The 16,205-nt window shown below is 43.6% G+C and overlaps 1 protein-coding gene across 3 annotated transcripts in view; it reads left to right on the forward strand.

The window, feature by feature from the left end:
• The first annotated feature begins 7,070 nt into the window (after positions 1 to 7,070).
• Positions 7,071 to 16,205, forward strand: part of BEAN1 (brain expressed associated with NEDD4 1) — a 61,343-nt gene continuing 52,208 nt past the window's right edge. The window contains exons 1-2 of one of the 3 annotated variants that reach the window (XM_063945403.1): positions 7,071 to 7,512; positions 15,574 to 15,706. In XM_063945403.1, the coding sequence (XP_063801473.1) occupies positions 15,682 to 15,706 (25 nt within the window). In that variant the 5' untranslated portion in view covers positions 7,071 to 7,512; positions 15,574 to 15,681. Of the gene's footprint in view, positions 7,513 to 10,727; positions 11,253 to 11,906; positions 12,016 to 15,573; positions 15,707 to 16,205 lie in introns of those variants that run through there. The other 2 variants (XM_063945402.1, XM_063945404.1) reach the window with 2 other exon arrangements.

Here is a 16,205-nt window from a genome sequence, read left to right on the forward strand (position 1 = left end):
GAATAGAAACCAGATAGGGGCCTCACTGGGTTCGCGGTGGTCACTATTGGAGTGAGTCGTGGTACTCGGCGGAGAAGGAGTGGGTGAAAGCGCTCTAAGAACTTTCACCGTCTATTCGTATTGTGCATTGGGGATTGCGTAAAAAGGAAAAAGTCCGTGATGGGATCCAATTGCACAAGCGGTGGACGTTTTGTAGCCAGGGTTCAGGTTGAGGTGCCGCGGCCCAAGGGGTCAGTGAGGTTTGTTATGTGTGGTAAATATGGATCACACACGGAAGACTTTTTGTCTGAATGGGTACGTATGACTGACAAAGATAGGGTACCATTCCCTAGGGTGGGCAGCTTTGAACCAGAGGTATTGCAGAATTTAAGGATTAGAATATGTCTGATAAAATCTCAAAAACAAAGGGTCAGACATACAAATTGTTTAAACCTGTGACAGCAAGAGGGGTTGGTGAGTTTGATCCTAAGGTATTGCAGGTGGTATGTTTAACCAAAGTCATATAAGACAAGAATGGAAATATAAGAACTGTTTGAACTTGTAGCAACAATAAATAAGTAGGAAGAGAAAAAAAAAGAGAATGCAAGTACACCGCCTTATGTAGATGTGGAAGCAGTTACGGCCAGCATACAAACTATAGAAAATAATAAAAATATGAAAAATATGACTGTAACCTATATATGTACTAATGAATGTTGAAGTTTTATTTAGGAGGAGAAGGTGACCTGATTGTTTTCAGCCGTTTCTCATGTACCCAGAGGAGTATCCACCTGGTAAAAGAAGAGCAGTAGCCTGTGGGGGAAGTGGCTGAGACCAGTGGAACAGGTAAGTATGGTATCATTTGTGTACATATATAGTAAAACCCAAAAATAAAAAAAATAAAAAATCAAGAAAGTAACGTCAGAAATGGAGAAAAAACCTGTCCGCACATTAGTATTTGCCAGTAGGAAAGCGGACAGAGACAAGGTAACCCCAGGGTATTTCTTTCAGTTACCATATAAGAAGTATTCATTCCTAGTAATGCCCCTAGTCAAGATGAGCTTGGAAATGTTTGTTGAACCATGTACAGACCCTTAGTACGGGATGAGAAGGATTGAATGAAATACTTCGCATGACCTAGTAGCTTGTTAAAAAAAAATTTTGTTTTTGTCTCTTGCAGTAATAGAAAACTCTCCATCTGGATAAGACCACTGGTAAACACTAATTCGGCAAATGGAAGATGGCTGTCTCTGTGCAAATGGACGGGCTCAATAAGGCATTGAGTGTCAGGGTGCAGACTTCTTTGCAAAATTGGAAAGGTCACAGTAGCTAATCTTAGATAGTGTGCTATTGAACATCACAAGAATAGTGTTAGGCACAGAGAACAACAGGTGGAGAGGTTGAGGACCGTAAATATACTGGCACATACAGGAAAGACCCATCAGTCCAAACCCCAGATCCCAACTGGTCAAAAATATGTTACACTTGTAGGAAGGAAGGGCATTTTGCCAGAGATTGTAGGAGTAGTAGGACACATAGTCAATATAGATCCCCTAGACAGAAAACACAAGCCACAGTATTAAACACATAGACGGGATCAAGGGACATATAGTAAGGAATCATAAGCAAAATAGAAAACACATATTCGGCTAATGGGAAGAACAAAATAAATGCAACATTACCCTTTGACAAAACTTGAAGACTAATGTCGCATTCTGCTGTTCTAGATGCATGTCCATCACATGTAGAGGAAATTAACTCACAGATACCGGGTTCCCTATGAACTTAGGATGGACAGGACACTGGATTGATGGCTGGGATAGTCCCAGTAGAGATAAGACACACAGAATTTTTTTTTAAGGGGAGTAGACTAAGTAGAGAATCACTTCCCCGTAGTGCCCAATTCAGTAGTCAAATTTTTATAAAATCTTCTTCACCTCTACAAACTCATCTGTCACCAACCTCTATTCTGTTTCTCTACAGTTTCCTCTTCATCTTTTGCGTTCACACAGGGTGGTACAATACATGGACCCAAGTACAGTTCAAACTCCACATGCCTAGGTCCTTCAGAGTTCTGCCCAAACCCAGTATATCTCAACAGCACGATGACACCAGTATTACTGCAGTGTGCCTTGTCAAGCACAAAGGGTGGAGAATGGGAATACTGGTGAAGGGAAATTTTGTATAGACACTGATATGCCTGTTGGTGAATGGCAAACCTGACATTTTCTTTTTCATTTTATTCTTCTTTCTCTCCTCTAGAGATGTTTCTTTTTTTTTTTTTTTCCAGTTATGCTCATGGTACTCTACATTGCAAACACACGATAGAAAATTGAGATACAAAAAAAATTGTGTTCCCTGCAGGAAGAGGCAGTCTGGAGGACAAAGGGGTATGGCCAGGAGTCCTCAGGACTGTGGGCAGGTGGACACGGTAAGCCAGTAGCCCCCAGAGCATACCTTCCAAGTCTAGCTGAGGTGGCACACGGTCTGACTCGTCTAGGCAAAGAGGGTAGGTGCAGGCTGATGAGAGCCTACTGGTGTGCGCCAGGATTCTATTCTCATGCAGGTAAGAGAGCAATGACCTGCTTTGCTTGCTCGAGAAAGAATATTGGTAAAGCAATACCAACAGAGCCATCCCATATCCCTCCTGCAGACGGATCTTTTCAGGAAATACAAATCGACTTCGTACAGTTAACACCCTTTAGGAATTATTGTTATGTATTGGTGTGCACTGATGTTTTCTCAAACTGGGTAGAGGCATTTCCTGCCGCCACGGATGCTGCTGTGTTTACCGCAAAGAAAAATTGCGCAGAAATTTGTGTGTAGATAATGGTACCCCTAGAAGTAGGAGCAAAGCTTGAAATTGTACTATTGTGATCATAGATACTGCCACTAGTATTATGTAGCTTCGGAACCACTCCCAGATCTTCACTCGATGAATCACCCTCTTCGAAATTTGTTTTTGTTTTGGTATTTGTGTCTTTTTGGGTTGTTTTTGGAAGACAACCTCATGTCATGATTGATCCGCACAATGATCAGAAATACACCAATGAGGTGACAGTACAGTACCTTGTTGAGATGAGCCAGGATTTGAGAACTTGACAAAAAAACTTGAAACTGTTGATTGCTGGTATGCCAAATGCTAACTGTCTTGATTATGAACCAAGAGACTGTGTGATTGTCCTTACGCTCAGGTTGCCTAATAGACAGGTGGGAAGGACCATACCAAGATTTGTTGACAGCACTAAAGGACGCCGAAAGAGAGACTTGGGTCCACTCATCCCACTGCAAGAAGGTCGCTGACCCGGAGAGAACTCGTGACAAAGTAGTTTATTGCTCACATTCATCGAGTTTGTGAACTGTGTGTTCGAAGTGAACTGTGTGTTCCAAGTGAACTGTGTGTTCAAAGAGTAAGGTGGAGAGCAAAGTGAACTGTGTGTTCCAAGTGAACTGTGTGTTCAAAGAGCAAGGCGAAGAGATTGCAAAAGTATCACCAGAGACTCTGTTCCGTGAAGACTGAGAGGCGGCACTGTTGAACACTACCTGAGCGTACTAAAGGACTACAGAAAGACCAGTCATTGTAATTGATTTGTTATGAACAAGAGTTGTTTTGTTCTATTTCTCTTTTCTCTCTTTCCCGCTGACAAACATTTTCTTTCAGGATATTCTATTTTTGCGAGATTTTTTTATGAGGAGTCGAGTGTGGGACTGGAACTGGTTCTGTAGGAAGGAGTGATCTCCTTATACGATCCCAGGATTAGCCGATCAGTTTGTTAAAATCAGAGAAAAAAAATCAAAGGTGTAGTAGTTATGGAGTTGAGAGGTAATCAGAAAAAAATCAGACAATGGCTGTTCACACATTGCAGATAAAGAGCTCATTAATATATGTGGAAGAAAGGTTTATGAGTGGCTCTCCCCGAACTCCGAAGGTTTATGTTATTTAGGAAGGACACTACTTATAACCCTTGTTCAATGATTAAATAGACCTAGCATACGTTCCAGAAATGGAAACAATGTTCAGAAAATGATAGGAATATGTAGATCATGAAAATTTTATATGTCACTGTCACGATTTGTTTGTGTCTTCTTCATCTACCCAGCAGAACCTCAATCGAATCCAAACATCAGTGTACAAAGACGTAGGTACATGTATGTGGGAAATGTTCGTCGCAAATCAGACGTTATAGGCCAAAGCACTGCCCCAGCATACTCTATAGGTTGAATGTTGTCCCACACCCAACCAGTTGTCCCGTGACCGCCGAGTGCATATAGAGGATGTCTCGTCCTCCTCCCTGACTTCCCCAAATATAGTCAAGTGTCTGATTTGTGAAATGCATACATACTTGTGTCTATGTCACCGATTATAGTATGAAATATATTTTTTTCATATGTTATTAATTGATGGCAGTTATTGTTTGCTGCCAAAGGGTGGACTGTCGAAGTAAAAAAAAAATATTACATAAAGAGAACATACAAACTACACACACTATGAGTCGCTATACTTGCAAATACGCGCAGCGAGCACAGCCATATATGGTAACATACGCATTTACACGGACATGCCACAGAGACGGATTCGACACTTATTTCATACAGTACATAACTATAATAATATCAAGCGCCAGACATCATGATAATTTAGAATTGTATATATTGAAGTAATGTCATGTATGTGTATTATTTAAACGAAACCAGATAGACCGGTCATGTTTACTATTGAAGCAACCAGATTGATGTGTAGATTCATTTGATGCTTGTTGTGAAGTTGTGGGACATTGCAGCGGATAATTATGATTACATGTATGAAAGCTAAAAATCACTCTTATTAGGATAGTGGACAAGAAACTCAGGCCAGCCCTTTGGACTTCCCCAAGGCTGAACCTGTTCAGCATATACAAAGAAACTAGTGACTCATCATGAATGAGAGAGAGTCCCCTCCCCCAAACTAGATAACACATTGTTGATCACACTGGAGCTCAGTGGCTGCAAGGTCTGAGACGATGATGGACTTGCTGGCAGATCAGTTCCTGTATTTATTTACAAAGAAAGAGAGACATAAGATGCATTGGAGGGAATGGTAATTGTATCGCTGGCCTGTAACTGAAACTGTATGTAATGGCATGTGACTGTAACTGTATGTAATTGTATGTAACTGTATGTTTTAACTGCTTACTGTGTGAGTGTAACCATGTAACTATAGGTATACTGTACTTTGTAATATGTATTGAATCCATATCCTTTTTAATAACAAATATATACATCAATGAGCTTTGGAACTCAGATAATGTGTGGGTGTATTGTTTTCTCTTATGGGATGCAGTGTTTTGCGATGTATAGCGCACATTCATGGGATATGGTAATAAGAGGTGCAGGCGTTTACAATATATATTAGAGCGGGCATTTTAAATATTTGTGAGAAATCAATTTGGCATTCTTAGATTAATGGCACAAAAATACATTTTCTGCATGTTAGATGCAATTCTCACAATGCAGTTCATCTTATTTTTTGTGTGTAAAGTAAGCATTTCCATTGTACGCATGCAAACCAAAACTGCCTATGTATGTACTATAGATTCAGTTCTATCTTACACTTAAAGCATACCTCCCAACTTTTGACTGGGTGGAGTTGGGACCTGCCGCGCCGGAGGCTTCGGGTGAAGGGATGGGGCCTAGCATTACGACCTCCGTTTTCATAATTTTGGGGGCATGCCCAGTGCTGCCTGAGCAGCTGGGAAGCCCCCGGCTAACCTTCCATGTACTGATAGATTCCGTGCTGTTAGTGATATTCTATCTAGCAATATCCTTCAGTTGTCTGATGATTCTTTACCAGCTGCTGGGAGTCAGAAATCAAGACACAAACGCAGTATCTATGTCAAAGCTGATTCTGAGCTTCGCTCGTTTATTTTCTAGAGGTTTATAAAGTAAAAAAGATAAAAGCTTTACATAACGTCACCAAGGACTTTTGGCAATCATTACAAAGTTCCTCAGAACAATACAAAACATTCTAGCAAACATCATAAATTTATGTATATCAGCAAGTTTTCATGAGTCTCTTTGTATCTTGTGGTTGTTCCTCAAGGTTGTGTGACTAGAACATCCCACCTCTAATTACTGGAGCTTGTGGGCATTGAGACTTATCTGCCTCATATCTGCTATAAGCTGCTTAAGGTTTAAAATACATATTTTTCTTATATTTGATTTGCAAGCATCTAATTTAACCCTTACAGTGCGCATGCGCACGGCATCTATTTAGTGATCACTGGCTGCTTTGCAGAGCAGCAGGGATCACTGGCTCTCCCAATGTGTCCCCCCGCCCGCAGGTGGGACAACGGGACAGTGTCCAATTAGTGGGACTGCCACACTGTATTTGGGACAGTTGTGAGTTATGCTTAAAGCTCCGTTGAGAAGGTGCAGTGACGGTGAGGGCGGTCATTCGATGGCCAAGTATAGTAAAGGCATGTTCTCATAAAATGCGCCTTTGGTGGATAAGGACACAGATTTATTATTTAAAAATACTAAGATTTTAGGACTCTTGCAAGAAGAATATTCCTGTTTGATCATTTAATTGAATTTATACTTTTAATTTGTATTTTTGTCTGTATTTTATATGGCAAATGCAGTTTTTACATTTATGAACAACACCTCGCAGACCCTAGTCTTTGTTATGTACATGACATCTCATTACAGTATTATATTGAGCACAAATCGGGTAATACAATACTTCAATAGCTTTCTAGCCACATCCCTGTGATCTCCCTATGCATTCTCTATGCCAGAGGTTCTCAAACTCGGTCCTCGGGGGCCCACACAGTGCATGTTTTGCAGGTCTCCTCACAGAATCGCAAGTGAAATAATTAGCTCCACCTGTGGACCTTTTAAAATGTGTCAGTGAGTAATTAATACACCTGTGCACCTGCTGGGTTACCTGCAAAACATGCACTGTGTGGGCTCCCGAGGACCGAGTTTGAGAACCTCTGCTCTATGCTGTTGTGGCACTATCCTGTGGTGTTCCCACTACAGTACAGGCCCATGCCTAGCAACGCAGCACTGCATAGGTTAACTATCCCCTAACTTTTAGTGATGTCAGCAGGAGCTGACATGGGGGGCACTAGGACCCAGGGGAGTCAAGTCTAGAACCAGAGGAGCCCAACTGTCACAGCCAGAGAGCTGGGAGAAAAGTACCCTGCGATTGGCTGACCCCATGACCTTTACAGAGCGGGAAGCTGAGGAGGCGGGGTTACTGCTCTGAGGAGAGTGTGTGAGGCTGCAGTGTGGAGAGTTGTCGTCCAGAGAGCACTAAAAGGGGTGACCAGCGGCGAAAGGAGAGCGGTCGCAAGTGGAGTCGTCTGCGCCCGACAACTGAGTGAGACGTTAGGGAAGGAAGCGTCACAGCTGCTGAGAGAGAAGTGCTGACAGGAATCATATCAGCGTGCGAGCTGCAAGTGAAGCAGCATGGAGTCTCTGTCATCACAGCTGGGAAGCACTGAAGAGGCTGCCTGACAGTGAGAGGATGGAGTGCAGCTGCGGGGAACAGTGAGTAACCTTGCCCCTTCACATTGTGTCTGTGACAGTGCCTCAGCACAGCCAGCCATACCTCAGTGACAGTCAGAACCCCTTTGTGTGTCATTCTCCAGTCAGCCCTGTTTAAGTCTGTCAGCACAGCCTAAGACCCCTGTCACCCATCACCTGAGGCTGCCAGGGTCAGACAGACAGTTAGAGGTGTTGTCAGTCAGTGAGGCCATTTCAGCAGCAGCTCAACTTGACAGCCAGCCAACCCTTGCCAACTCAGCCAGGCGCTTCCCTCATGCAGCAATATTCCCATTTGTTACTACAGACAGAGAGGGGAAGAGCCCTGAGATATATGACATCTGTCAGGCAACCAGTACCGCAGCAGCACAGCCGTGTCCGACAGGCAGAGCCCAGGGGGAGAATTTGATGCTTTTAATCTACGCAAGGTCACCCGGGGACAGCGACAGTGTTGTGTTCAAGGAATGAGAAAAAAAGGTTACTGCCTATTAGGAGTTACCTTAAAGAAGGTGATATTAGTTAGCACGAGTACCGACAGAACCAGCCCGTGCGAACAGTATTGATCCCCCCTTACCCTAGAAAGTGAGTGGCTATCTGACAGAATTGCATCCAGTTATTTTAGTCCGTATTTACCTCAGGATTTGTACTGAAAGCCTTCCTATAAGATATCTGAGATAATATACAAAACTCAGTTACTAGTCACTGCCGGATTGTACTCCTACACCCTCTAGTGGACACTTGAGATACTGTAAGGAACACTACGGTTAATAGTAATTCTACAGCCACCGTGTGGACACTTGGGACACTAATTTGGACACCGTTCCTGGTTACTTGCTGCCAGTCAATTGGTAGACATTTAAGGTTATGGTTAATAGTGACGTAATAGTATACGATAAATAAATTGTGAGAAATTCATTTACGAGTATATTGAAGAAATACTTGCAATTGTGAGTTCTCCTAAAAGCCGTGAATTTGTTATATGTAACTAAAATGTTTAATGCTTGACTATATTACCTGTGATACCATATGATCTCGAACTGCTGATCTGCATATTGATCTGTTCCTATATATAGTGACATTGCTTAATTTCAATTCTACCCTACTAAACCGTTTAACACAATAGCAGTGACACCTTATTGGTGATAATAAAATACCAGTCACTGTCCAAAAGTGTGGTGACTTGTTTGTCTGGGGTCTGTTTGGGGGCCTCATCCTTCTGCTGGGTATCCAGAGGTGACAAGAAAGCAAAGTCCAAGAAGACTGGGACCGACATCATCAGGGGAAATTAAGGTACGAAACACCGCCACTTCACCACCCGGTGGCCTGTGACACTGTTGTTACTATTGAGGTAAAACCAGGGGTGGATTTCTAATTAGTTACAAGACGCACATGCCTAGGGGTGGCACTTGCTGAGGGGGTAGCACAGCATGCTCACTTGCATGCGAGCACTGCAAGGCCAGGTGATTCCTATTTTTGTTATTGTACTTATGACTTATTTTTTTATGTTTTAACCGTTGAGGGGGGGGGGGGGGGGGGCAATGGTCAGTAAATTGTGGTGGTGGTGGTGGAGGTGGGGGGGGGGGGTGAGGTTGGTGCTTCTTTGGCAGTTGGGAGGTCCCAACATGAAGTGGGCAGTGATATGACCCCTAAATCCGCTCCTGGGTGAAACTATCGCATTTACCAGTGTTGTAGTGCTATCCTTGCCAACTTTGGCATGTTCCTCCCTGAGAGACCTGAGGAGATGCCGGGCCTGGTGGGCGAATAAGGGGACAGGGCACTGCAAATCACGCCACCGCAGCCCCACCACCTCTTACATTTTTCGGCAGTTTCTAGCAGTACTATGCTGGGGTCTTAGCCACAATTCAAAGCAAATCACCATGCTCTTTGCCCCATCCACTTCACCTGAAAAGCAACAGGATATGTGGGAGGTGCCCACACTCCCTAAGAATGGGAGTCTCCCAGAAATCTTAGGAGAATGGGCAATTACGTTAGGTTGAACATACTGTATGCATATTAAATACACTTTTTCCTGCATGCAACCTTTGCTGCTAATGGTGCCCATACACTTGTGAGATATTAGGTGCTATCCTTTGATTTCGACCGGATCTGTGAGAGAAATCGAAGGATTGTATGCACATTTAAGGTACCATGAGACGCGATGACCGGGCACGCCGCTCGAATGTCGTGTCTCATCATAGTATGTGCTGCACATTATGCATCGCAATGCTATCGCATGTGTTTTTTTAACACATGGAATATATCGCATTGCGATGTGCGATGGGCACCAGCCGGGAGAGGCCGGAGGCCGCTCCCACTCGGCGGTGACGTGCCGATCACGTGATTACCATGCAATTTATCGCATGATCGCATGGTAATCACTTCGGGGGTCATTCCGAGTTGATTGTACGATCATTCACACTGACATGCGGGGGGACGCCCAGCACAGGGCTAGTCCGCCCCGCATGTCAGTGCCGGCCTCCCCCGCAGAAGTGCAAAGGCATCGCACAAGAGTAGCTCCTGACCAGCGCAGCTTTAGCGTGCTGGAGGGAGCTACTCGTCGCTCCCCGGCGCGCAGTGGCTGCGTGTGACATCACGCTGCCGCCGCGGCTCGCCCCCCCAGCGGTCCGGACACGCCTGCGTTGGCCGGACCGCACCCCCTAAATGGCAGCTTAATGCCGCCGTCCAGCCCCCTCCTGCCCAGCGGCCGCCACTGCCTCAGAGGCGATCGCTAGGCAACGACGGCTGGCATGCACCGGCGCACTGCAGCGCTGGCGCATGCGCAGTTCCAACCAGATCGCTGCGCTGCGAGAAACTGCAGTGAGCGATCGGGTCGGAATGACCCCCTTTGGCATTTCAGCTGCGATTTAATTGCAACTGAACTGCCAGTGTGATGCCCCGCTATGTCGCGTCGCGGGGCATCGCACAAGTGTATGGGCACCATTACAGTTGGGGCGCCATTGTGTCCAACTCTACATGCGCCCCAATGTATAGATAGTCCAAATGATTTTGAAATTAATATTTCTTAAAAAGGAGTATTAAAAAAATAATAGAATTACACTTGGTGAACTGTAGTCCTCCGAGGTCCAGTGAGACAGTACCATATCTGACACAGTACTCGGTGTGTCCCTGCAATGATTATGAAATGTTGGCAAGTCACGTTGGCAAATCTCGTTCAGATCTATAGTAGCAGGAGATGCTGATAAATACTGTGTAATCGTTTCAGATAACAGCTTCCCTCTTCATTAAGTCATCAGGCGTTTTCTCATCTGCCTTTGAAGGAAAGAACAGTGTGGGGGATGATAGATCTCACTGATAACATATGGTGCGGCCTCTTACATCTCTGAGCTTCCTATTGATTTCATATGTAAAGAGAGGTGTTTTATGGGGACCAGCAGAGAGATCCGTTGTCACATCCCCCTTCCTCTCTTATCATTCCCAGCACATACTCCACACACTCAGCCTGGGTCTGTATGCCTTCTGGACTGTGCTCTTGTTCCACCTAGAATAGAGCAACGACAGATTTCCTGTGATTCGGTGCAGGTTCCTGGGAAGGCGCTGCCCTTGTTGCACTGATACAGCAGTGGGGGGAGATTTATTCCATGTTTGTCCTGGCTTTTCACAAAGGATTCAAAGCTCTCTCTCCTGCCTGCTGCTGTCACTTATTTCTATGGCAAATGCAGACCCTTCCATCCACAATCTACGCCTAAGCTACATGGGGACAAGAAATAGACTGCAGTACCCAAGTGGTAAGGAATATGCTGCTTGTGATAGATTCATTATTTCATTACTCTAATGTGATCTCCCAGGAATTATGTGTTGTATCTGTGTGCCGAGGTTTAACTCTTACATGGCCTTTGGTGAGGCGCTCTATAGGAAAGGCATCGAAGAATTGCAAACCAGACTGTACCTATATAGAGCATATTACACATCTAGGATATTATATAACAGAATGCGCTTCTAGCTCTGACTAGAAAGTACTGTGATGGTGTATGTGTGTATTTCTTGTTTTTTTCAGGAATTTTTGTTATAATGTATACAGTTTTTGGGGGTCAAACAAGCAACAAAAATAAAATTAGCAGTAGATCATAGTTAACTGATTCATTTTACTGTAACATGATGACATTTGTTTCATGCAATTTGCTGCCCTTTAAAGGTATTTTTCTCAATATATTGATCTGCCAAAAACAAAGATTAACCATTTGCATGGAGCAAATTGGCTTTTCAAAAAAAATCAAAATCTGGTCCCGCATTTTGTTGCAGCCGAAAACATGTTGCCTGAGACAGCTGCGTCAATTTGCCTCATTATAGGCACCTCCTTGAATGAGCCCATAAGTGTGTGTCCATTGTATAACACATGCCCAGTAGCGTCCAAATAGTGACTCAACACCTTTCTATGGATAAATAAAGGACACATCTATGATCAGTGGTGCCAGAGGAGCGCTGCGTTGAACTGCGCTGGAGAAAACATTGGTAATCCTACTCATAGCCTGTTCCTGGACTCCCATGAGGGTGGGTGTTATTGTTTATGCTATGTTGCAAAATGCCACATTGGCCATAAATGTGTAACCAATGATGACAGGTCACAATGGCTCCGCCCCTCACTGTGACCTGTCTGCCACATAAGGTTGGTTAGTTAATGTTTCCTTTCTTGACAGTTGTCCTGGGGGGTGGGTGCAATGTCTGAGCAACCAAAAGGCTGATCAGACTGCAGCCTAGAGTGCTGATTCTTAGGAGACACCCACTCCTTAACCCTGTTGGGGTGCAATAATTGACCAAAATGTAATGTAGATGTTCCCTTAATCTGCACCTTTCAGGTGTGCACTGAGGGGGTAATTCAGATCTGATCACTGCTGTGCGTTTTCGCACAGCGGGTGATCAGAACCTATCTGCATCTGCACCGCAATGCGCACGCATGTCGGACAACAACAACGGACATCGCCAGTCAGTGACGGGATGGTGCGAGAAATCCAATCACATGGGCGTTTGTAAGGTGACTGACAGGAAGAGGCCATTTGTGGGTGGCAACTGAGCGTTCACTGGGAGTGTTCGGGAAAACGCATGCGTGCCCAAGCGTTTTAATGGAAGGTGTCTGACGTCAGCTCCAGCCCTGATCAGCCTGATTCTATCGCACTGGAAGAGTAAGTCCGGGGCTGCGCAGAGACTGCACACACAGAATTTTAGCAGCTCGGCGTACATATAGCATTGCAGACTTGCACAGCAAAAATACACTCCCACTGTAGGCGACGACTGTCTGATCGCAGGACAGCAAAAAACGCAGCCCAATTACCCCCTGAGCTGGGAGGAGTGCCCCGGAACTATACTTTTGTACAGCCTACTTCCATAGTGCACAGTAGCCTACCTACTCTCTGGCAATCCCTCTCCCAGACCAGACTCATCTTGCTATAGCATCTAACCCAGAGATTTTCAACCTTTTACGACTCGCGGCAGACTGAACTACATTTAAATATTGTCAAGGCACATTCAAATATAATGGTGATGCATGGTGCAGTTGTGTGTCCTAGGATGTTATGTCGCAGCTTCTCCATAGGTAACGCCTGAGCCACATCTGAGAAAGCCAGAAGAGCCCAACACTGCCTGGGCCCGAAGTAAGAACTGGCTTTGTAACCACTAAACCCACCAGTATTGATCATTCCAGGGCCTCAGTAATGGCAAAACACTGACAGGCCTGGCTCTGCTACTATGGCGACATACCTGGAGACTGCTCAGGGCACACTAGTGTGCCATGGCACAGTGGTTGAAAAACACTGATCTAACCTGTCTGATCTGTCCTCCAGTTCAGCCACTCTGGCCTCTATTAGAGTGAGGCGATTGAGCATCTCACTTTTCTAATCTTTACGGTAGGTTTTTGCAGCTTTGATTGAATGTGTTAATTTCTCTTATTAATATATCATTTGACTAATTATTTACAAAAAAAGTTTACATTTGACAGTAATTTAGCCACGTCCACTTTTATTGCATACATTTGTGATTTCTTTGTTGGATTTAAATTAATTAAAACGTATAATGAAAAGAATAAAAGATCTGCGAACTCCACTGTACATTGATTTTATCTACATAAGATCAGTGCTTGGTCAACCAATATGCTGATCAAGCTGCAGCCAAGTGTCCCTGGACTTGCTGCGGTGCCTCCAGGGGTGGATTGGAAACTGTATTATGTAGATTCACTGAGATGCTATCTATATTGTGTGATGTCACCGGGATGCTCTCTGTATTGTGTGATATCACTGGGGTGTTTTCTGTATTGTGTGGCATCACTGGGGTGCGTACTGTATTGTATTGCCATCCCAGGTTCTCAGAGAATCCTTTAGATCTTAAATTGCTCTGATTGCTGCAAACATGTTTCAACTAGAGATAATGAAGGTATCAAGTTGCTGAATATGAACATAAGCTTTGAAGATGAATGGTGGCACTGCAGGTGTATTAGCCTAGGGCAGGCATGTCCAAACTGCGGCCCTCCAGCTGTTTAGAAACTACACATCCCAGCATGCCCTGACACAGCTTTAGCATTCTCTGACAGCAAAACTGTGTAATCGCATGCTGGGATGTGTAGTTTCACAACAGCTGGAGGGCCGCAGTTTGGACATGCCTGGCCTAGGGCATTTGGAACCCTTGATCAGGTGCTAGATGGCGTTTGGGCCTTCAGAACTGGTCAATGAAGAGCTGGCACTCTGCCCTCTCGTAGTTACGGAGGACTGAGAATATACCCCAGTCCCTATGCCTCCTTTGGTGTCCTGGCTTTGTCCCCTTCCTGGCAGGCAAGGCGGAAAGGTGAATGACAGTCCATAATGACATCAGCCCTATCTCTACATGTTCAGGTTCCCAGTGCACAGCCTAGGCACTTATGAGTAGGCTTCTGGCTACTATGGCAACTTGTCCACTCTATCTCTCTCAAAGTTTGATATCTCTCACCCTATAACACATTAAGTTTCATGCACACTATTTTTAATTTATTTGGACAAGCAAAAGTAATATGTCACAGAAGCATACACATTTTATTTATTACTGTAGAAAATCAGTAAAAAGATGTTTGTATAAATATATGAATTACCTTCTTAATAAGTATAATCCTCGTGAATATAAAGCTCCATGGCATTTGGAACTGGGTGACTTAACCCAAGCTATAAGGATTTCTGTTATGGATTTTGATAGAGGTACAGGTAAAACGTTCAGATAACAGTCATTTGAGCTACTGTGACATCACTGGCCTTAACCTGTTTTAAAAATATCCAATCCACAGTGTATTTCTGCAAAATGTATCTGCCACACTACCAGGCACTCCTAATATGGGAACCTTCTACAGACCATTGTTCGAGAGCAAATTAGATGTATTAATACTTAACTTATAGTATGATGTATATTATTCAGCTCAATAACGTGCATTCTTTTTTATATATGTGGTAGATAGTGGTTTTGCTTGCTCTCTAACTATATATGGACACTGTAGTTCTGTTAAAAAAATAAAGTATAGCCTCCCTGCTTAATTACAGAGAGCTGAAACAATCCTCCACCGTATACATTTTCATGGACTGCAAACAGGTTAATAAGCAGTCATTTCAGCTGCTGTGGCATCATTGTCAATCAGTTTTGAAAAGCAAGACTGTCAAGATGCCATTCACTCTGTGCATGTTCTACTTCTTAACATGGTAACCTGTTCAAAGAAGAGAAAGCGATCATAGTGGATATATTACAATAAGTTAAGAATAAACACTGTGGACCAAATGTAATAGAGTGAGAGTTTCAGAAACTGAGAGATTTGGTTAGGTTTTTCATTTTTTTTTTTTTTTTTTTTAAAGTGGCAATCAGTTACACTGCAAAACCAGGTTGATCTTGCTGTGTAAATGATTGCCACTTTAAAAATAACTGCAAAACCTTACCAAATCTCTCACTTCTTAAAACTCACTCTATTACATTTGGTCCTGTATGTATTATTTTATGTATATTATTTGTCTCGACAATACACAGCAGCCATTGATACTGTATATATTAAATTCATATTTTGGCATTCCTAGCTCTATAACTAGATATTGTTCTTTACTTGTTTTCCAGCCCTCTCCACTAACAGAGAAAAACAGCCTGACAGAAAGGAAGGGGCTTCTATAGCTGAGCCACAGACACTGAGTGACCTTTCCCTCTCAGTTCTTTTGGACAGATTACATGTCAATCAAAGTGGCATGCACAAGTAAGTATGAATAGGCCAGGGCAAATGCAGGATTTCAAAAGGGGGATTTCCAAAATGCTTGATTTTGGAACGAAGTAAAAAAGAAACCCTGAAGTAATTGTACAGTAGTCAAATATTTTAATGTACAGTTAGGTTGAGTCAGTGTTGCTTATTCACAATCTATAAGGAGGTGTTGGCAAGAGGAACTAATCAGATTCTAGCTAGATTTTTCTAGAATGTACTAGAAAAAGGATACCTATAATCTGATTGGTTGCTACAGCCAACACCTCCACTTACCCTGTTTAGAAAGTTTGATAAATCCTTCCCGCTTCCTTTTCTAATAACAACTGGTAATTAATATTAGGGGCCATTTATCCGGTGAGTAGAACTCACAGAAGCAGCTACTGAGGAGTGCTGTGACTCCACCCACATGCAGAAGAGTAACCGTGTAACAGATATGTCACATACAGTATCTCCCCCAACCGGCGTAAAAATGAACTGTGTGATAGGCTGCTGCCAG

This window comes from Pseudophryne corroboree, chromosome 11 (assembly GCF_028390025.1).
Source record: "Pseudophryne corroboree isolate aPseCor3 chromosome 11, aPseCor3.hap2, whole genome shotgun sequence".
NCBI lineage: Eukaryota > Metazoa > Chordata > Amphibia > Anura > Myobatrachidae > Pseudophryne > Pseudophryne corroboree.